The sequence below is a fragment of the Rattus norvegicus genome, chromosome 5 (genome assembly GCF_036323735.1).
Source record: "Rattus norvegicus strain BN/NHsdMcwi chromosome 5, GRCr8, whole genome shotgun sequence".
Classification (NCBI taxonomy): domain Eukaryota; kingdom Metazoa; phylum Chordata; class Mammalia; order Rodentia; family Muridae; genus Rattus; species Rattus norvegicus.
The window spans coordinates 76,787,606-76,810,106 of record NC_086023.1 but is presented as its reverse complement, the minus strand read 5'-3'; the positions used below and the strand labels follow the sequence as shown (position 1 = coordinate 76,810,106).

Below are 22,501 nucleotides of genomic sequence, written 5' to 3'. Positions count from 1 at the left end.
TGCCCAGCAACCACATGGTGGCTCACAACCATCTGTAATGGGATCTGATGCCCACTTCTGGTATCTGAAGACAGTGACTGTGTATTCAAATACATAAAATAAATAAACAATTCTTTAAAAAAATATTAAAAAATAAGTGTGGCCTTGTTGTAGAGGTGTGTTGCTGGGGCAGGATTCAAGGCTCCAAAAGATTCCTATGATCTCCAAAGCTCTCTCTAGCTGGCGGTGAGCTCTCAGCTGCTACTTTGATCCCACATCATAGGTGTTGTTAGCCCTCTGAAATCATAGCTAAATTGAATGGGTTTTGTTGTTTATTTTACTGGGGTTTCTCTGTGTAGCCCTAGCTGTCCTGGAACTCTGTAGACCAGGCTGGCCCTGAACTCAGAGATCCACCTGCCTCTGCCTCCTAAGTGCTGGGATTAAAGATGTGTACTACCACAACCTGGCCTCGCGTGCTTTCTTTTATGAGTGGCCTTGGTTGTGTTTTATGAGGACAGTAGGAAGCAGCCCGTGCTGAGGATGCCTGTCTCTGCTTCCTGAGTGCTAGGGTTTCAAGTGGTCGTTATGCCTGTCCAGCCCTTTAAATGGGTTTAGGGATCCACGCTCCAGCCCTCATATTCATAGCTCAAATGCTTTACCCTCTGAGCCATCTCCCCAGCCCCTGCAAGGATCCGTAAGTTTTGTGTTGTCATTTTAACCTTTCCATCTAACATAAAGTCAATCTTAAAGGGCCACAATCGGGAAGGCAGATTCCTTGCCACGAGAGATATTAAGAGAAAAGTTAGAAAGACTTATTTTCTTAGCCATAGGCCTCAGGCATGGGAGATATGAAAGGGACCCCTCTGTGGGGACTCTTGGGTAGAAGTGCTCTCTTATTCAGCTTTGTCCTCAGGGCTCAGCATGTGAGGAGAGGGACTTCTGAGAAGGAGTGCCCCAGTGCCTCCTGGGAAGAGATGAATATGGGAACAAGATTCCAGATGGGAAGACTGCCTGGCAGAGCTGCTCTTCTGGGGAATCATGAGAGAGACAGAGACAGACACACAGACACAAACACACGCCTGACGCCTGACACTGGGCCTTCTGAGGGGCTCTTCAGACCTGTCTTCCAAGCTTCCTGAGTCTTTCTAATTGACTCATACCATATGCTCTGGCAGTTTCTGAGAGCCAGAGAGTGGGGGTTCTGGAGAGCTGAGGGTTGTGGGAGGTTGAACTTGCAAGTGGGGCTCTGTGCACCTGGGAGTCAGACAGCAACATTTGGGTCTCTGGGAGGGTGGTAAGTTCCTAAGTAGGAATCTTGGGGTTGTTTGTCAAGGAAATGAGATGGATAGCAGAGAGAAGGGCTCCCCAAACTTCAGTACCTTCCTGACCCCCTTCCTCCTGTCTCTGAAGAGTTTTGCCACCTGGCCTCCTGCTTGCTGAACAACCCTGTGTTCTAAGTCCCAGGCAGATGATTGTCCCCACTGAAATGCACGTGTCTTTCCTCAGTGCCATGCGTTCACTGAGCAGAGTGAGATGTGCTTGGGTACGCTGCCCGTGCTGTGAAAGTATCAGCTTCCGATGGCAGACTCGACCCACACCCTCTGAGGCCCCCAGCGAGCCCCTAACAGGTGTTCACTGTTGGGCTAGCAAGGAATGGCAGTGGCACCTCTCCCTCCCGAGGTCACCTGACGATCCCTGAAGGCACAGCGACTCTTTGATTTCTCTGACATTGCTTGTTGTGTGAAATCTGTTTCTGGTTTGAACCAGCAGCCTTAGGGATGGGGAGAGCTGTACTTTGTTCTCGCTGCCAGAGCTGTGGATGGTGGCAACTATGGGACCATGGCCGATGGCCACAGAGAGGAGGAAGAGGAAGATCCTGGGAGCCGTAGTGGAGGTACCAGCAAAGTCTCTTTAACTCCAGTGAAAATAGAGTATGATTGGATGTGCCAGATCGAGAGTAAGATGGGACCCAAAAGAAGAAGAAGAAGAAGAAGAAGAAGAAGAAGAAGGAGGAGGAGGAGGAGGAGGAGGAGGAGGAGGAGGAGGAGGAGGAGGAGGAGGAGGAGGAGGAGGAGGAAGAGGAGAAGGAGGAGGAGGAGGAGGAGGATGAGGAGGAGGAGAAGGAGGAGGAGGAGGAGGAGGAGAAGGAGGAGGAGGAGGAGGAAGAAGAAGAGGAGGAGGAAGAAGAGGAGGAGGAGGAAGAGGAGGAGGAAGAGGAAGAGGAGGAAGAGGAGGAGGAAGAAGAAGAGGAGGAGGAAGAAGAGGAGGAGGAGGAAGAGGAGGAAGACGACGATGACGACGTCGTCTTCTTCAAGATTTATTTGTTTTATATGAGTACACTGTCTCTGTCTTCACACACCAGAAGAGGGCATTGGATCCCACTACAGATGCTTGTGAGCCACCATGTGGTTTCTGGGATTTGAACTCAGGACCTCTGGAAGAGCAGTCAGTGATCTTCACCGCTGAGCCATCTCTCTTCATTTCTCCAGACTCCTTATGATCCTAAACTGTCCGTCAGAAACGGCACTTAGTTGTTTAGAACTTGCTCTGTGGTAGTGAGAATTATAGAGAGAGGACAGTACTAAACCCTAGGTGTTCTAGCCTACGTGTAAATTTAACGCAGTAAGAAATCAAGAGCGAAGAATAAAATAGAAGACTAATAGCGCTCACTGTAATAAAAAAGATATTTAGCTGGGTATAGAAGTGCATGTCCTTAATCCCAGGACTTGGAAGGCAGAGCCAGGTGGATATCTATGAATTCAAGGGCATCCTAGGCTATATATAATGAGACACTGTCTCAAAATAAATTAAAATAAAAAGGTATGTAAGAGTTGGGAAGGGGGAAGTTCACTTGGTAGAATGAGCTAGCATGTCCCAAGCCCTGGTTTCCACCTCCAAGAATAAATACAGCATAAACCAAGGATGGTGGCTCAGGCCTCTGATCCCAACACTCAGGTGGAGGCAGAGAGACCAGAAGTTCGAGGCCACCGTCAGCTACATGGTCAGTTTGAGGCTATCCTGGGTTACATGAGACCCTAAAAATCATACATAAAACTTAGGAAATGAGATCTTAAAGTATATAACTTGGGCGTGGCTCTGGGGTACTAGGTTCCTATTTCCTCCACACAACAAAAGCACCCTTCTGAATTGTTTACTTCTAGAACCTTCCATTATGTCTTCTGAGTTCATCAATATTAGATAACTGAAACTAGAAAGGTATCTTCATCCCTGCTGTACACTTGGCCTTACACTCAGTCCCTTAATGAGGCAAGTGGACCTGGACCTAGGACATGACAGTGACACCGATGACAGATCATCGCAGTTAGAACCCCAGAGATTTGAGATTTTTGGGGTGACGATGTTGGTTGACATGCATCCTCAGGGTCACCTCACAGTTAAATTTTTCTTAGAAGGTGCTGTGATCGGCTCTGGGGATACCCCAGAAACTGGTGGCACAGTCCCCTTTCTTTCAGCACTCACTGTACTGAAGGCCTGAGATAGCCTAATACTCACTTCCCTAATTGCCTGCCTGGCAATCTAGACAGAGGGCCTCATCCATGTCTGAGGCATTGTTGAGTGGGACACATGTAGAGTTCGCGAGGGGAGGATGTATCTGTCCAGTGCTGAGATCTGCTGACTACCTGAAAACCCAGAACTGATAAGGGAGAAACGGGTATGGAGTCCACAGGCCCTCTCCAGTGAATGCACCAGGGATAGAATATACTTGAGGCCTCCAAGTCAGGACTGGGAATGTAGGACCAGACTAGGGTCTCTCTGAGTGGATTGAGGGTCCACAGCAGGAATGGGAATTTCTGTGGAGACTCCAGCAATTCGTGAGGAAGCCCAGAGCAAATTTACTTCTCTGCTACTTGGAAGATAGGACCTACCCAAGCCTCGGATCAGGTCTTCTGGGCCTGGGCCTTAGGACTCTGCCCTCAGTAGCAGCACCCCTCCAAAGAATGAGGTCCAGGCACTGGTGCTCTCTGCAAGGTTCCAGCATTTGCTGCAGGCCTAGGGTTGGGAGTGCAGGAGGGGACCTGAGGAGTGCAGTGGAGCCAATTTAGGTGAGAGGGTCTGCAGGAAGTCTGGAACAGGCCGGTTTGGGTGAGAGGGTCTGCAGGAAGTCTGGAAAAGGCCGGAACACTGCAGGCCCTGAGAGGTTGTGAGGGTGGGACCTAGGGCTAGAACCGCCCCTAGAAGAGGAAGTTAGGCAGGCAGGTTGCAAATGGAAGGAAGGTGGGAGGTGTCAGGCAGGGGAGGGAGGATAAAGGTCTTAATCCCTGGCTACCATAAAGCCACAGGTGACTGCATTTCTTTCAAAAAACTCTGCTTGATATTCTTTAAGTTCATCATAGCTTCTTATAGAACAATCACGCCGTAGATGTGGCTTTTAAAAACCTAATGCTTTGTTTTTCATATTATAAGATTTCTCTTCCTGTTTTGGCATGTAGCCCAGGATAACCCAAGATTCACTGTGTAGCTGAAGGTGAACTTGAACTCCTGACACTTATGACCCTCTAGTTCCCAAATATTGGGAGTACCTGACTTGTGCCCTGGCCATCACTACCACCCACTGGTTCATACTGTGAAATTTTCATGGTTGTCTTGTGAAGATTTTGTACCACACTTAAGTGGCCCCCAAAGTTGGCAGTTGATCTTTCTTTCTTTCTTTCTTTCTTTCTTTCTTTCTTTCTTTCTTTCTTTCTTTCTTTCTTTCTTTCTCTTTTTCAGTGTGGTAGATACCACCAGGAGGAAGAACTTTGCAGCTACCTTTTCCCATGTTTGACTGTTTCCTGGCAGTAGGTTCCTGGGAATCATTGACCATAACCTTCTGGCTTCATTGGAATGTGCTAAGGCTAACAGCCCTTTTCACAGTATGAGCACCAGCCCTGTGTGGGTGGGACGGCCTCTTACTCATTCACACGTGCATCTCACAAACATCTATTACGGGTGGAGATTCCATCTCCTGTGGCTAAGTCAGTTGCCACCAACACGTTGAGCTGGATTGACAGATGTAGAAGGGTTGGATGACATGTGATGTTCCTGCCCTTCTTGTCCTTGATACAGCTCAGGGGTTCCCAGACAGGAGGTCCAAAAGTAAGGTGTGGGTGCCTTGGTGGCCACGCCTGTACATATGGAACTGTCTAGATAGCCTCTGATGTTTTAGTGGTATAGTACAGAATAAAGTGTGCTATCCTGTCTTCCACCGCTTACCCATACACTCGGGAGAAAAATAAAGTGGGGTTCCAGGCGTAAGGAAAGACGTGAACAGCCATATTAATGAGGTAAAATGTGAACCAGGCACATGAGGGAAGGGAGAGAGCAAATGAATATCTAAAGGGTGTCCCAGAAGGGGGAACAGCAGGTGTGAACCCTTGAAGTAGAGTTCGCCTGTCACAAGTTGGGAACGGTCAAGGCAGAGTGAATATGGTGAAGGTGGCAGAAGTGACCATAGGCAGATCTGAAGCTGCCACCCCCAGCCCCTTGAAGCCAGTCAGAACTATGATGTGGATCTTTCTTGCATATCTATGTCTGTGAAATCCTGGAGCCAGACCTCTGCTTGCTACTGGGTAAGGCCTTGGGAGTTGAAGCCCAGGCTGTGGGAAGGTCTTGTCTCACTTTGCTCTCAGTTCCTCATCCGTGTGACAAGGACCCAAGACAGGAAGCTGGTAAGAGTATGTTGAGTGTCCCACGGCTGGGACACTCCATCTTGTCACTGCTCAGGGGTGTTTAGTTGATTTTGTGTCATTTTAGGCTAGCCATTGGGCGTGTGTAAACACCGTGGTATGTTCACGCACATTTAATCTTTAATCTGCTTAGCTGATCAGGTTTAATATCTGCCTGCCGTGGATGGTCCTGTAGCAGTCAGGAGCATCAGGTGGGATGGTCTTTCGACTCACAGTGACTCACTCACAGTGAATGATTGATTGGGGGCTGGTCTTCTGCAGGCCCGTATGTTAACTCTGCTTCATACCCTATCCAAAAAAAAAACAAAAACAAAAAAACAAGCAACTCTAAATACGTCGATTACCTAAGTATAAAAAGCTAAAGCCACAAAACCTCTTAGAGGAAGCCATAGGGATCGGTCTTCACAGCCTTGGATTTAGCAGTGGGTTCTTGGCATGCGATACCACAAGCCTAAACCACAAAGGAAAAAAGAGGTTCATTGAGTCCCATCGGAACGTGAATTTGGTGCATCCAAGCAAGTGTTGGCGGTCTCTAGAACAGGAGAAAGTGTTTTAGAGTCATGAGATCACACACGTTTAATATGAGGAACATATTCCTAAAACTGGGGGCTAGAGAGATGCCTCAGTGGTCATCCAGAGGGACCCAAGTTCCTGCCTCAGCACCCATGTTAGAAGCAGCTCCTAACAGCCAGGGTCTTCCATACCCTCCTTGGCTTCAGTGAGCACTGCAGTCATAAGCACAAGCTCACATATAGACACATACGCTTAAAAAAAAAAATCCTTAGAAAACGCCCTGAGATTCACCAGCTCTAAATCCTGACTAGTTCATTTCAGTAATGAGCAAAGGACTTGAACGGACATTTCTCTGAAGGTGGGTGACCGATGGGCATTGCATGATATCACTGTTGTTAGTCATTAGGCTTGGGACAGTCCAAGCCATGAACTACTGCCATATACCCAGGAGAGATCATATCCAGAAAAGGGAGGGGGACTGCCAAGTGTTAGCAGGGATGTGGGCAGACAGGGAACACATTGTTGCTAGAAATGTGAAGTGGGCTAGGGCCTCGGGAAAGTTCAGCAGGTCTTGTCTCTCAGGTGGATGGAACACCTCGAGCAAAAGCAACTTGGGGAGGAAAAGGTTTATTTCAGTTACACTTCCACATGGAAATCCATCACGGAAGGAAGCCAGGACAGGGCGGGAACCTGGAGGCAGGAGCTGATGCAGAGACCAAGGAAGGGTGCTGCTTACTGGCTTGCTCAGCTTGCGCTCTCTCTCTCGCGCTCGCTCTCTCTCTCTCTCTCTCTCTCTCTCTCTCTCTCTCTCTCTCTCTCTCTCTCTCTCTCCCCCCCTCTCTCTCGTTCTTCCTTCCTTTTTTTCGAGACAGAAAGGTTTCTCTGTGTAGCTTTGTCTGTCCTGCAGACCAGGTTGGCCCGAAACGTACAAAGATCCACCTGACTGCCCTCTCTCCTGAGAGCTGGGATTAATGGCCTTCCACACTATTGCCCAACTCTGATTCCTTAATAGACCTCCCCCCCAGCCACCCCAGAGATAGCCCCACCCACAATGGGCTGGGCTCTCCCCCATCAGTCACTAAGAAAATGCTCTGCAGGTTTCCCCACAGCCAGATCTTATGGAGGCCAGTTTTCTTTTTCAGTTGAGACTTCCCCCTCTCTGATGACTCTAGCTTGTGTAATGTTGACATAAAACTTAGCCAGCATGTCTTGGAAATGGTAGATATGGAATTCCCATATAACCTTGCAGTTTGTCCTTAGGCTTTAACAGAAAAAAAAAAAAAAAAAAAAAAACCCAAACCATCCACTGGATTTTTTGTTGTCTTTTTAAGACAGGGATTCTCTGAGTAGCCCTGCCTGCCCTGGAACACACACACACTCTATCTGTAGAACAGGCTTGCCTCGAACTCAGGGATCCCACTCTGCCTCCTGACTGTAGGGATAAAGGTGCGGGCCACTATGCTCCATTCCACCTGGATTTCTGCACCGTAAAGTTGATTGCATCACCAGGCACAACTGACCGCAGCTGAATCCAAGTGAGTGAAAGCCTGCGGGGAAATGTGTTGAGCTAAGGAAACTGAGGTAGTTGTGGCACGGAGAGAAGCTGTCCCACACGCTGAAACATAGAAGAACGTAGAGAGTGTGCTGAAGAATTGTAAGCCAGCCTCAAAACGAGATCCTGTGGGATGCCATTTTGTCCAGGTTAGCTTTTCTGTAGGCTTTACACAGACTCAAGTCGAGCGGAAGCGGCTTCTCATTTGAGATAATACCTCTATCGGATTGGCCTTTCAGTGAGTCAGTGGGGCGTATTTTCAACTGCAAGAGGGCCCAGCTCACTTAGGGAGTTGTCACATCTGGGCAGGTGTACTGGGGGTGTGTGTGAAAGTGGGCTGAGGCAGCCACGAAGAACAAGCTGGTAAGCAGCACGCTCCTCCACGGTCTGCCTCACACGCTGCCTTGGCTTCCCTTGAATCGACTGTCGCCTTAGATCGACAAGGCGACGACGTCCTCCCCAAGTTGATTTTGGTCATTTTTTTAAAATCACAACAGAAAGCAAACTAGGACACACGTACGGGAAAGATCAAAACTGGGTAAATCCACTGAGACAGAAAGAAGGTAGGTTGCTTGGAATTGGGCAGATGTGGATTGCTTAATGGGTGCAGAGTTTCTGTTTGGAGTGATGGAGTTTTCTGGAAATAGTGGTGATAGTTGCACAATGTTGAGTATGATAATAATTAATGTCACAGAATTGTACTTATAAAGGTGCTTGAAATAGTCAATCCTAGACCCCTATATATTTTGAAAAGCACTATTTAGAAGTAAGGTCAGTGTTGGTTAACGTCCTGTGCCTGGGGAGCCCCTGATGGATTGTGACATAGGGGATACACAGGCTCAGACACACAGAAGCTCAGCTCAGTCTGATATAGATTTCCAGCAAGGTGTTATATGGCATGAGTGGCATTCATGGTGGCTCCCCACCTCCTTGAGTAAAGATTGCACTGCCCGGTAAAAAGACAGAAAGCGGTAAACTTAGTGACCCCCCCCACAACACACACACACCTGCCATTGTCCTCAGTAGCCTGTTGTCCGTCTGGCTGGGTTTTTGCTTGAGCTTTGGTCTGGCTTCTTCCCATCAGCTCACACCCAGCCAGGTTTCCTCTGCAAGGAAAGGAGTTTGTTTCATGGTTTCACCCTAACACACATCTCTTCTGGGCCCCGTAGCCGTGCATGCAGTTAGTGCTATTATTATTCACTTGCTCCTAATCTATGTTTTCCGCGTGTCCTTTGGGATCTGAGCCCCACGAGTGAAGAGCTGGTTGAATGTCCAGCTGTGCTCATGCACACCCACTTGGAACACTGAATCCGGAAGACATGTGGGCCCGGGATAAGGCAGACTGCGTTGCTGTAAAGTGGGGGATGTTACAGCTCCCTGACACCCGTGAACACAACTCAGAACAAAATCACACAGCAGATTGGCTTGTGGCTTTACTTCCGGCGTGCTTTCCTGAGCATGTCCTCGGAGATCACGTGTGTTATTTCTCCCAACCCCCGACTCCAGGGCCGCTCCTTGCTTGGGCAAATGCAGATTAGAGTTTCTGAGCCTGAGCACCCGTTTGTGTCTTAGACCCTGAGGCTGGATTGTATCTTCCTGCAGACTCAGGTCTCTAACATACCCTAGGTGTCTCCCTTGCTTAGAGTCCCCACAATGACTGTCTTTAGTGATTAGATCCTCTCTCTGTTTGGAACCATGAGGTGAAAGAGCTTGGGGCTGGCTGACTTCAAGTCTACGGTCGGTCTGGGCTGCTGTGAGGACCTCCCTGGGGTCATAGGATAGGAGGGGCCCAAGGTCAACTCCAGGGTCAGGCCTCAGGTCCTAGGTGGCTCTTAGGAAGCTAATAATTAACCCTGGAATGGCTTCTGATCTGCTGGAAGGCCCTTGATTGGCACATGATGCTTTTCAGACGGGCACCTCTTAGAAAACCGAGGGAATCGTTCGCTTTGTTTCTCAATTTGGAAAGGTGTTGAAATGGCCATGACCTTCACAGGAAAAGGACTGTCCTTTGGGTATTGTTTACGTTTTCTGAGACACCTGTTAAAAGCTCTGTGTCACCTTACAGTAGAGGAACATGGGTAATAAACAACCATATCATTACCTGCATTTCTAATGTTGCAGAATTAATTGGGGAGAAAGGCGGCTTTTCTGGACCACTTCCTTCATAAGAGGAAATTCACCTCCACGTGAGCCTTGGGGAATGCTTGTAAAGATTATCACAGAAGGGTAAGAATGGACCTGTCGTCAGTAAATTACAGAGACAGAGTGATTAAGCATGGGGCCCTGTTCTACCTGAAGTGAATCACCTGTAATTCACCTCCCGCCCGGTGGCATGGGTCAGGAGACTTGGAGCTGGCAATTGTGTCACGCTGGAACTGAGTAGGGATCCATATGACTGTTGGAGTTGACCATGACTAGGCATGCTCTCCTGAGGCTAATCTACTGATCCGTACAGAGGTTCAGTGCCTTCAAAAGCCACGAGGTCAGGAAAGATAGTGGATGGAAAAGCACTTGGAAACCTCTGATGCCCCGTGGGACCTTCTCTTGTTCCTCCCACAGCAATCCCAGCTCAGGATGGCCCAGGGACCTAGGAATGAGGTGGGTGGAGTGTTGACAATGGCTATAGAAGACCCAGTACTCTGCTGCTCCCCGGAAATGTTTACAGGGGGGATGCAGCAGAAACCTAGGAAGTAAGTCGGATTGCCCAGGGGCATGTTATGTTGGTCGACCTGCGGCAGAACTGGAGGCCTGCTTAGTTACTCCTAAAATGGGTTTTATTCAGTTCACCAAGCACTCCTGGCCTCAACACATGTCCGGGTTCAGTCCAAATAAATGCAACGGTACCAGCAAAATAGACTTTTTCCCCCCGGTAAGAGTTTAAACACTTGGTTTTACTTGTACCGGGAACAATTATACCTTTCGGCATTTTGCCCGTGTCTGGTTTCTAGAACGTGGTGCTTTGAATGTTCATACACATTTCTTTTATGAATCTTCTGTCCTCATTTTATCATGAGGAAAAGACCCTGGGAAACAGTAGGCGCCATGAAAGAACGTCTCTATCTCAGTTTCTAGAGGCAGTAGCGGCCGGCATGGTTACTGTGTTTGGTCTAACCCAAGATGACCCGTTGGGATTAAGCCCTTCCAAGCAGAGGGCTTTAGGGCTGGAACCAGCCTCTACCAGGCTCTACGGGCTCTTGCCTAGGAAGCCCATGAAGGAAAAGGTGGCCCAAGAAAAGCTTTTCCAGGATGCTGGGAAGTAGGAGTGGGAGCAAGGAGAAGGGTTGGGGCATTTTTCTGTGTTTCCTTGAGATAAAACTGTGGAGAAGGCTGCTCAGTGGTAGTTGAGTATGGGTTTTCTCTGGCCTGGCTGGCCCTGGCTACAGACATGTTGGCAGGGGCGGAGGCTGGCAGGACATTCCACTGTGAGGTCCCAACCTCTTGGCTGGGATACACCGCGATTAACACATCTCAAACCTTTCAAAGTGACTTTAGCTGTTTTCTTTAGTGGAGGCTTCTGCTGGCTTTTTTTTTTTTTTTTTTTTTTTGGCTGTAAAGGGGTGGGGGCTGGAGCCCAAGACCGAAATATCGGAGGCTGACACCCAAATGGGTGTGGCCGTGCTCGAGGGCAAATATTAACACAGTATTTTTGTAAAGTTTATGCAACTTGATTCATGTTCCCTGTAGAGTGAATTTATTCCATCCTGTTTTTTCCAGTCTGTTCCGAGCTTGGTGGAACTGTCCACAGGCGAGACGAAAAGAGGTTGGTTGCTTAGTTTTAGGTAGAAAGTGCTAAGAACTGGACGAACTTCACTCTCAGCTTTCTTTTTTCTTTTTTCTTTTTTTTCTTTTTCGGAGCTGGGGACCGAACCCAGGGCCTTGTGCTTGCTAGGCAAGCGCTCTACCACTGAGCTAAGTCCCCAACCCCCACCCACTCTCAGTTTTTAAGCCTTACAGTGATGCTTTGCTTCCTCTAAGTAGTGCTCTTCCTCCTCGCTCTTCATCTGATGGAGCATTTAAAACTTCCAGGAATGAGGCATCCAGGTAGAATCATTTCCGAGGAAATCTATGTAAGGAGATAGAATGTGAACAATGCTACAGTTGAATGTGGCCTCTATAAACAGAAACAGACCCTGGGCACTTACAAAGAAGTCATGATAGAATTTTGGTCCCCAATGCTAAATCTCATTTTTCATACTCTCCAGTATTTCCAATGTGAGCGTCATAGAGTTCCTTTATTTGATTACTTCTAGCAATGGGTTTTGGTCAACTAAGCCACCCACCTTCCTCCACCATGTTCCTCAGAGCTCCCCTACCCTTTCAAGCGGAGCTCAGTATCTTCCGTGTTTATGCAGCCTTTTCCTTGGGCCTTTCGGTTGAGCAGAAGTCTGTTTCCTTTTGTTTGTGTGTGAGCGTGGTGCATGTGTGAGGGTTACAGGCTTGTGGAGGTCAGAGAATAAACACGGGCGTGTCATCCTTCCATGTTCGTGATCAGGGTCTTCTGCATTTCACACCTCCGTACCGTATTCCAGGCTAACTGGCCCCTGAGCCTCTGGGAATTCTGTCTCTGCCTCGTGTCTCCCCTACGGGAACTCTGGGAGCCTTCACAGAAGGTGCCAGCTCTTATGGGGTTCCCTACTAGGCATTCGAACGGAGGTTCTCACTCTGGCAAGGAAAAGATTTACCCACTGAGCCACCTCCCAGGCCCCTGAATCCTGTTCCTGCTGTCATCTCTTTAACCATCGGGTTAAAAAGAATCAGCCCAACAAAAGTTGTTAATTGGAGTACATAGTCCCTGCAAAGCTTAAAACTGGCCCTGGGGAAGCAGGGCTATCTGCTCTTTTCTAGATAACTCTTAGAAAAAAGTAAGCAATTGCTGAGGTAGCCTTCCCTAGTAAGTGATTAAGTTGGAGTTCCCACCCTCCCACTGCCTGATGCTAAACCTCTCACCACATCCTGATTCCTCTTTTATGTAAAAGCTTCTAAAAGAACCTGCCCTAATCCTCCCTGAACGGTCTCTAAGATATCAGTTATCCCTCAGGCTCCTCTTTTGCCCGGGAGCTTTTAAAGCCTCCCTGAACTTCCCCTCCTGACCTTTCCCTGTGGTTCTGTGGGTGTGGAGCCTTTGCCACGCCTGGAAACCTCCGCGAGCTGGTCCTGTCACCCACCTCACCCTGGAAGGTCCCAGCCTCGGTGTCTCTGTCTCCTGTCCCCTAGGGCTTCACATCCTTTGGAAGCTAGGCTCCCCACACCTCTACCTTCCCCCACCCGCTGGCCACTTCCTGGCTTGGCCTGGGGCCCGAGTAAATGAATATTGAGTGAGTGAATGGTCCGGAACTCCTTTGCCAAAGTAATAACAAAGGAAGCCAAAAGTAATTATAAACAAGATCTACAGGTCCTGGGGGCAGGGCAGGGGAGGGGTCGACCGAAATACCCTCATAGAAGGCTGGAATTTGGAGAGTACTTGAAGGCTGTTGGGAGACACCCTGGCCCAAATTTAAGTAAGTTCTACAAGAGTCTTACCACAGTGTGTCCTGGTCAGAACCGGCCATCCCTGGAGCTTGCGTTTGTCCCGTTTGCCCTAGCAGGCAGGCAGGTTTGTGACTCTTAAGTTTCTGGATTCACGAAGATGACAGAGAACAGGGCAGGTTCACTAGTGACTGCTGGGTGACTGTGTGGGCAAGGGTCAGCACTCGAGTGCTTCCAGGGTCTTATGTGTCTGCCAAGAAACAACCCAGAAAGGAGTGGTGGGTTCTGTGAATGTGAGGGTGTGGTTTCAGCATGACAACATCTTCCCAAGTATTAAAAATAACTAATAAAACTCTTGTTCTCAACAGTCTCCCTCCCCAACAGGTATCAGCCGGGAGAAGACCAGCTTGGGACCTGGGTAGTTTCGGTTGCCTCTGTCCTGTTCGATTCCCCTGGAAAAAGGCTTCTCATACCTACTCAGGGCTGTCACCCTCCTGTGCTGGGCCTGGCTTCCTCTTGCCCTAGGCAGCTATGGCCCGAGGCCCGAGGTAACTGAGGCCTGCAGGGCTGGAACCTGTTTCCCTTTCTATTATAAAGTTTATGGGTGACCTCTCCACCGCCTGGGGCTTCACAGCCTGCCTTCCAATCCTGTGCTCTGAGGAGCTTAAGCCACTTCTTAACCTCCCAGTGTCCAGGCTAACTTTAATTTTGTTAGTTTTGAAAGTGTCATGGTGTCCAACCTATAAATAAAAAACTAAAGATAAACCCCGGGCTCTAGAATGAGAAAAGTATTTTTGACATTTTGAAGTCGTCAGAGAACAAGGGCTTTAATTATCAGTCTTGGTTCGAATTGAATTGATCAGACAGATTATTTCAGCACAGCTTTGGGGGTGGGGGGCTTCTTTGGGAGGTCCCCTCTCTGAACAGATTAAAGGTCAGGGAACAAGTGACCTGCTTCTGCAGCTGTAGCCTGGAAACAGGAGGATTGGTGGCGTGGGAAAAGTTGAGTAGAGTTACAGGAAAGTCAAGACGGCTAATTCTTAAATGCACTTCTGTTGATGAGTATCCATTTTATAAATGCATATGCAAGGTTTGTTTGTTTTTTTTTTTTTTTTTACACCAATTGTGATTATCCTCGGTTAGCAGGCTTTAACTTTTTTTTTTTAAATGTACATTGGTGTTTTTCTTGCATGTCTGTGTGAGGGTATCAGTTCTCCTGGAACTGGAGTTGCAGACAGTTGTGAGCCATGTGAGTGCTGGGAATTGAGCCGGGGTCCCCTGGAAGAGAAGTAGCTATCTTAACCTCTGTGTCAACTCTCCAGCCCCTAAGCTTTAAGCTTTAAAAGTATTATTTTAAAAGTTTGTATTGTTGGTGCTGTGTTTTGTTGTTGTTGTTTAATATAAGCTTGAGGGTTTTTTTAACTAGATTTTAGCACTGCTTTAGCAATGACTATGAAGATGCTTTGTTTTAAAGACTTGTTTTGCTAACTTAGTAGGTAGGTGTGTGTGTGTGTGTGTGTGTGTGTGTGTGTGTGTGTGTGTGTGTGTGTGTTGGTGTTCTGTGGGTATGTGTGCCCATGAAGGCCCACGGTTGATATTGGGACTCCTCCTCCCTCACTCCCTCACCTTACTCTTTGAGACAAAGCCCACAGCTTCCTCTCCCATCTCTGCTTCCTGATGCTGGGCTTATCCACGGCCTGCCCTGCCTGCCCAGCAAGTACCTTTCTTTACCAAGTGTTTAGCACTCTGAACAAGGAAAACCAACCTTAGCGGTGAGCCAGCCCCTTTGTGTTGATACGCAGTGTTGTATCTAAGAAGGGAAGGGAAGGGAAGGGCAGTGGGCAGGGTTGATCAGTTTGCACGAGTCGCAGCCATGAGGGAAACGGGGAGATTACACGTGCTACCTCATGATTTTGTTACCAGCTGTACATAATTAAAGTTGATCAAGCGAAGCCGTCTTGATGCATACATATGTGGGTTTTTTGTTTTTTATTTTACAAGCAAAAACTAAAACGGCTCAGTTTTAACTCATTTGGCTGAATTGAACTTTAAAGCATTTGGCAAAGCCAAATGTAGCCCCCATCCCACTGTCCCTCCACCCCCTGCTCCTTTTTAGAAAACACCTTCCACACTCCGTCTGAGAGGGGTACAGAGTGATGAGGACTTGGTGTCTGTGTGACACCAACTCCGAGGGAACCAGCCAAGACATCGGGTTACATAATCGAAAGGCAACAGCACTTTTGAACTTTCCTTCTCGGTTTTGACACCTGGGTTAGTCGCAGCACTGACCTATAGACTGGAAAATCTGTCACTTCATCAGCAGTGGTTTAGGAAGCACTCAGCCCGCCCAGGGATGGGACAGCCGCTGAGCTATGCTTTTTATGTAGCTCTGGGGAGCAGCTTGTAGCATAGGCTCAGGAACTGACCTAGCACTCTGGCCCCAACACCCTGGCTATAGGCACAGAGGAGCAGAACCAGAGGAAATCCCGGAGGTGGTGGTTGACAGTGTATGGCTCTTAGGTTGCCTGTGTCACTGTCTTAGGGTAGGGGTTGTTAATGTCTGTCTTCTCTCTGACAGTAAACCTAAATAAACATGGTTTCAGATTGCATCCTGGGACAGGAGGAAAGAACGAATCAGAATAATTTGTAGAATGTTACTATCAGCTCTAAGACAAATGGTTGGGTAACGTTTGCTTTCTTGAGTGCCGTAGCTTCACTGTGATCTTGGCATAAACTGGCTTGGTCTTGGGAGGGAGATCCGTGCCAAAATGTTTAGAGGTAAAACGATAATCAGATCTGTAGCACGCGCTTGAGAGCAAACCCTGGGTCCTGTAAGCATGTCCGTGCGTGCGCATGGAGCATGTGTGTCTGTGTCTCACAGGCACGTGCAAGGGACCCAGCTGCTTCTGCTTTAAGAGTCCTGGGATTAAGGGATAAACTCTCACACCTGTTTCCCTCTTATTTTTTTAAATTGTGTGTGTGTGTGTGTCATCCATGTGAGTAGAGGTGCCCATGGAGGCCAGAGGTTTGGTAGATGTTTTCTAACACTGGGCTCCATTTTGTTTACTGATTCCTTCTCTCGCTCACCCAGGACCTTGTAGATTGTGCTAGTCCAGAGAACTGGCTTGCCTCCTCTTCTGGGTGCAGGGTTTGCAGGTGGCCACATTGCCTGGTTTTTATTTGGTGCTGGGATCCGAACTCCCAAACTCCAGTCCTCATGCTAGATGCTGAGTGCCTTATCCATGGAATCATCTCCCCACACCTGCAGTTTTATTTGTACGAAGGCCTCACCTCCATTCCAATGTTAAGGGCACCTTATCCTGGTCCCAAGCCAGAGGGCCTGGGGGCATTGTATGTCAGGCGGAGGCAGTGGTTGAAGAACTGGCTTGTGTTTTTTTTCCCTCCTGGGAGAATCATAAAGCGTGTGATGTGATTGTTAAGGGCCTGAGTGATTTCCCCCATCCCCACCCCTCCTCTCCTGCACCAGGACTAAATGAATACAAAATGCAGCCCAGCTTCCCTGTTCCCGGCAAAAAAGAATAAAGGGTACTACTGATACTCTCTTAGCGGCCAAATAAACCTTCCATGTTCCATCCATTAAATATTGATAATTGATGAGAATTGCTATTGATTTGATTGAGTCATCGCTTCACGAGGCTGATGGAACATTGTGTTCCTTTCTGTGCTAGAAATCTCCCTATCCACCTTGCTTCTGTTCATACTCATTAGAAAGAAAAAAAAGAGGGAGGAGGAAAGCTTTCCTTAGCCCAGCAGGGAAGAAGGATTAGGACAGAGAAGCTGAGCCGCAGAGAAACTGTTACATATGGTGAACAAGGTCGTAGCCAACCAACTGGTGTCTCACCCTAGGTCCTAAGTTGGAGGCGAGTGCTTTCCTCTGGTGGCCACTAGATGGCAGTATTGGCAAGGTCAGTCTGAATGTGATTACCTGGGTTGGCTCTAGTCACAAGGAGGCTCACCCAAGGTTCACTTACACAGAATGCTCACACAGTTGTTTATAAATCCAGACTGTTTTCTTTAAAAAAAAAAAAAAATCTGGTTGTGGTGGGGCACGCCTGTAATCTTGGCATCTAATAAATAGGTGGGGGCACCAAGACTTTTTAGGTCTATCCTCCTCTGCCTAGAAGCTTCTTGGCCTAAGTTACATAAGACCCTGTCTCAAGTAAATTAAATTAAATGGAATCAATATTTGTCTTTTTCTGAAAGTCTTATGACCTTACATTTCTGCTGTCCTTGCCTCCATCTACTCCTGAGGGGCTGGGTTAATGTTGCTCAGTTTACGCAGGGCTGGGGGTCAAACCCTGGGCCTCAGGCCTCTACACAGGCAAAGCACTACCAGCGGAGCTCCCTCCCTAGGCCCTGAGAAACATACATTCCTGAATTAAAGGCCTGATTTCCTTCTTTCTTTTTCCAGAGGCGTATAACATCTGTAGCAGCAGCTGCCTTTGATCACCAGTGAGTTGTTTAAAAGGGGGTAACACTGTCGAAGTGAAGCCTTTAAAAATGTGTCAGGTACTTGACATTAAGTTAGCCCTACAAAATCTGGATTCCGTCAGTTCCTGTCCACATCGGAAACTTAGCATTAATTAAGAGCCTTGTATTCAGGCATGATTGCATGTACTTGCACTTGGGAGGTGGAGGCAGGAGGATTACACCCAACCTCAACTATGTAGTAAATTGGACACCAGCCTCGGCTACATGAGACCCCATCTCAGTGGCAGTAAGTAAGCAGTGCCTTTTTTGTATATCTAGTTCAGGTCCCCTACAATATGCCAGGCACCTTGTGGACTCGGTCTCTAACCCTGCAGTCTTTACTGAGCCCCAGCTGTGTGCATAATGAGATCATGCTTTTTCTATAATATGTTTTCGGAATATCATCTTTGATTAAGGTCTGAATCACAGTAGAACCCACAGCCAGTGTTCCAGCTATCTCACAGCTCTTTGATTTGAAACGTTGTGCAAATAGGGCTCAGCTCCCATGATGTCAGTGACTTCGCCTGCAGCTGCGATGTCCGCGGTTACTGAGGCCAGTGTGTTCCTGTTTGGGTTTTGGCTTTGTTTAGAATTAAGAGGCTTATAAAGGAAGCCATAGAAACCCCGAGTTCCCCACAATTGCCGTGCTACAGGAAACAGGGCAATTAGTCAGCGTCTATTGTCCAGCCAGATTGTTTAAGATACAATTTCAAGACAATCTGGAAACACCTCCTGGCTTGATAATGTGTAGTTTAGCGTCAATGTCTAGCAAGCTCTTATCAAAGTTTGGTTTAGGGACAGTCGTAGGAAGAATATTCTGCAGTTTTCATGAACTATCTTTCAATGGGACTTTCCTTAGGTTCCAAGACCTTCCTTTCTTCATGTGACAATCAGGGAGGAGGGGAAAGGCTCCCTGAATATGCTCTGACCGTGCTGGGAAGCATCATCAACCAGGGTTCAGTTTGCAGCGCTAGGATTCGCAATGCTGGCACAGGAATAAGAGGTCGTCTGGAGGAAAGCGATTTGCAAAGCTCTGCCTGTGGTTGGCATGGTGGCTCCCGACACTTTCATTCCCAGGTTCCTCCTTGAAGGCTTTCTGTTCGGGGTCTGTGTGAGGATACCTTATCTGCTCGGCAGACCTAGCTGCGTTCTGAGGCCAGCCATGTGAAGAGCCTGTCTGGACTTCAGCTTCCTGGCTGCCCTTTGAGGGGTTCCCAAAGGCCCAGGGCACTGAATGCTCATGGGAGATGGGACCAAGAATCATCTACAAAAGTTCCCAAGGAAGCTCTGAGGGCCGCTCCCCATTAATAACAACATACTTCACAGCTATGCTAGTGTATCTGTAAAGAACACAGTCCACCTGGGATTCTTAAAGAAGAAGCAGGCAACAGCTGACATTTTCAGTTGCATGTGGGACAAAGCATTCGGGAACACATTTGTTGTCTTTTGATAACTTTTTGTATTACTCAGAAAATGCATCCCTGATTCCAGTGACATTTTTATTGAAAAGGGCATGGTGGGGGTGGTGGGTGGGTGGGTGGAAAGTTCTGTGATTGAGTGAGTGTGTGTGTGTGTGTGTGTGTGTGTGTGTGTGTGCATGTGTGTGTGTGAGTGTGTGTGTGAGTGTGTGTGAATGTTGGCTTTTTCTCTTTTCTTTCTTTATCTTCTTGTACTGTCAGTCCCTAGGAACGTTGTATCTTTTTTTTTTTTTTAAGATTTATTTATTTATTATATATAAGTACACTGTAGCTGTCTTCAGACACACCAGAAGAGGGCATCAGGTCCCATTACAGATGGTTGTGAGCCACCATGTGGTTGCTGGGATTTGAACTCAGGACCTCTGGAAGAGCAGTCAGTGCTCTTAACCACTGAGCCATCTCTCCAGCCCGGAACGTTTTATCTTATAATTAGTAGTTGAGGTTTCCTGTCCTGGCTAGTTATAGAACTTTACCAAGAGCACCTTAAATGTATCGCTAGGACTCAGGATTCATTGGACAACCTCTGTGGACTTCTGTACCTGGTCTGTGGCCCCTGCTATCCCAGAGGTTTGATTTTTTTTCAGCCTGCCCTCAAGTGAGCAACACACATCACTGTTCCCACTGCCCCAGTCTTTACCTCTGGCCCTGCTTGGTGTTTGGTGCTCTCTCTGGGTGTCTCTGCCTTGGTCCCTCAGAGCAGATGAAGCCTGGATGGATAACTTGAGCATCACCTGGAAGACTAGGAGACGCTTCACTCTGCTTCAGTCTTTCGTGCATTTATTGGTTTACTGGAGTACTTACAGACTGTGGTCAGAGCTGAGTGCCAGAGGCACACTGAGCCAAACCAGACCTCAGGGAGCTTGGTGTGTAGTAGGAAATGCAGCTAGAAACACACACCATGACTTCTAAGTGCAGAATTACAGTGAGCACAATTGAAAGTCTAACCCCCTGACTCAGAGACCTAGGAAGGTTTCCCCAAGGGAGCAGTATGAGTGGGGTATACTCAGATAGCAGGGAGCACAGCATGGGAGAGGGGGTGTGCCTTCCCACAACCTTCATCTGCATTTGCTACTCCCTTAGTGTCACATAATGATGCAAATCTCTGTCTGCTGTCCCACCGGTGAGCTCTCTGTGGAGGGTGGGTGTTGGTGAGCCGGCAGGCAAAAGCTTCTGTCCTCAAGCCTGACCGTCTGAGTTCAATCCCTGGGACCCAGGACCCGCCCGCCTCCTGCATGTTGTCCTCTAGTCTCCTTGCACTCACCGAGGTACATGTACACACAAACACACACATTCCTAAGATGTAAAAAAACCAACGTGGAGAGAAGTCACCCTGTATCAGCCTCTGTTGACCTCTGGCTTCCACTCGAAGGCATCCTCACACAAATGGACATACAAAAGCATTCTGGACCATCCAGAAGCAGCCGCTAATCTGTCTTAAACTTACAGTACTTGGAATTGTGTTTTAGGTAATCTCCTTAACATGTTTAATGTTTAATTAAAGTACATTAAAGAAAATCCTGCTTTGCACACAGCGAGGATTCATTTCTCTGCTTGGCTGCGTACCGGTGCACGGTCTGAGTGCACCATGATTTATCCATCCTTCCGACGATAGAAGTTTAGTTCTCTTCCTGTCTGGTGGTATCATGAAGAGTCTCGGACCTATATATTTGTGAATAAAATGTGTTATTGTCTTATTGGACACATTCCTAGGAATCAGATTTGTCACATCACAGAACGTGTGTGTTCAGCTTGGTAGAGATTTTCCCCAACAGTTTGTCAAAGTAGTCCTGTTAATTTATGTTCTATGCAGCAGCTCAGAGAGCAGGACAGCTGGACACCTTCCGCACTGTGGTCAGTCTTACGTCAGTCCTGCAGCGGGCTTGTGGGACTCCATTTTGTTGCTCTCTCTGCTTTGCCTTTTTTTGACAAGCGATTGCCTAAGAACTTCCATTTCATCCCTCTTTTTAAAAAGGAAATGCTTTACTTTTATTTTCGGTGTGCCCATGTGTCTGAGAGTGAGTGTGCGATTGCCCTCAGAGGTAGGAAGAGGGCAGGGCATTGGTTCCATCAGAACTGGCTGATGTGGGGGCAGGGACGGTGCTCTGCGGGAACTGTATGTGCTCTGAACTGGGGAGCCATCTCTCCAGCCAAAATGAAATAAATTAAAAAAAAAACTTTTTATAAAGAAGTAGAAATTCTTAATTTTAATGTAGTATAACTTATTATATTTTGCAGAACTTACAAATACCTAAGGTAGGGATTATGCTCTGGGAAATTAGAAGGTACTGCCCTAGAGGTAACAGGACAAACAGATGGATAAGCCATGCGTGTATTTCCTTGACCTAACATGGTATTACATTTTCGAGCGATGGATTCTGCTTGGCAGTGGTTCTCAGCCTTCCTAATGCTGTGACCCATTTATACAGTTCCTCATGTCGTGGTGACCCCAAACCATAAAATTATTTTCATTGCTACCTCAACAACTCATTGCTACTGCCGTGAATCATAATGTAAATCTCCGTTTCCCAGTGGACTTAGGTGACCCTTGTGAACAGGCTGTTTGCTACCCCCACCCCCAAAGGGGCCATGACCCACAGGTTGAGAGCCACCAGCTCAGCACTCGTGGTTGGAAGTCAAAGACAAATGCAAAGATGGTTGTGCTACCCTGCTCTCCTACCTACATGCTCTGCAGCTGATGCTGTGGAAGATCCAAGTCAGCCTGCTCTGCCTTGGAAAGCACTGATCGGTGTCTCATCTTACAGGTTACTCGGCGGCCGTTATGACCTCCCGGTTACGTGCGTTGGGTGGAAGAATTAATAATATACGGACCTCAGAATTGCCCAAAGAGAAAACTCGATCCGAGGTCACCTGCAGCATACGCTTTTTAGATGGCTTGGTACAGACCTTTAAAGTTAATGTAAGTGCTCCATTATTGTCTTTTCTGCCCAAATCCTCTCAAATAGTTTTAAGTTTCTTGGTTTACAAAATGAAAATGAGATCAGCCGAATGATGAAACTTTTGAGCTCTCAGAACTGGTGAGATGGGGCTGGGCATGGGACCTGTGCTCCTGTCTTGATTCTTAGGGTTGTGAACCTGTTGGTGTCTTCCAATGTTGTTATGTCTGGGATGTGGTACCCCACCCCACCCCCACCTCCCACCCCCTGGCACAGCTGGTCCATGGACGACTATTGTACACGATTTATTCAAGCCCATGTGACTTTGTGTTTTTAAAAACAGTTAAATAAAAACAAAAAAAAAAAACAAAAAACTAGGATATGTATGAGCCCCTTGAAGATAGGACGAGTGTCCTGGCATAGGCCTGGGCACGCAGCTCT

General features: G+C 47.7%; 1 protein-coding gene across 5 annotated transcripts in view; it reads left to right on the top strand.

Annotated features, from left to right (window-relative positions):
* The window catches only part of Ptpn3 (protein tyrosine phosphatase, non-receptor type 3), a 118,898-nt gene that overhangs the window by 12,478 nt on the left and 83,919 nt on the right, over positions 1–22,501 (top strand). For 3 of the 5 annotated variants that reach the window (XM_017593736.3, XM_001059757.6, NM_001100754.1), the window contains exon 2: positions 21,929–22,083. In XM_017593736.3, coding sequence (XP_017449225.1) covers positions 21,946–22,083 — 138 coding nt within the window. In that variant the 5' untranslated portion in view covers positions 21,929–21,945. Of the gene's footprint in view, positions 1–7,862; positions 7,881–9,566; positions 9,958–21,928; positions 22,084–22,501 lie in introns of those variants that run through there. The other 2 variants (XM_063287932.1, XM_039111038.2) reach the window with 2 other exon arrangements.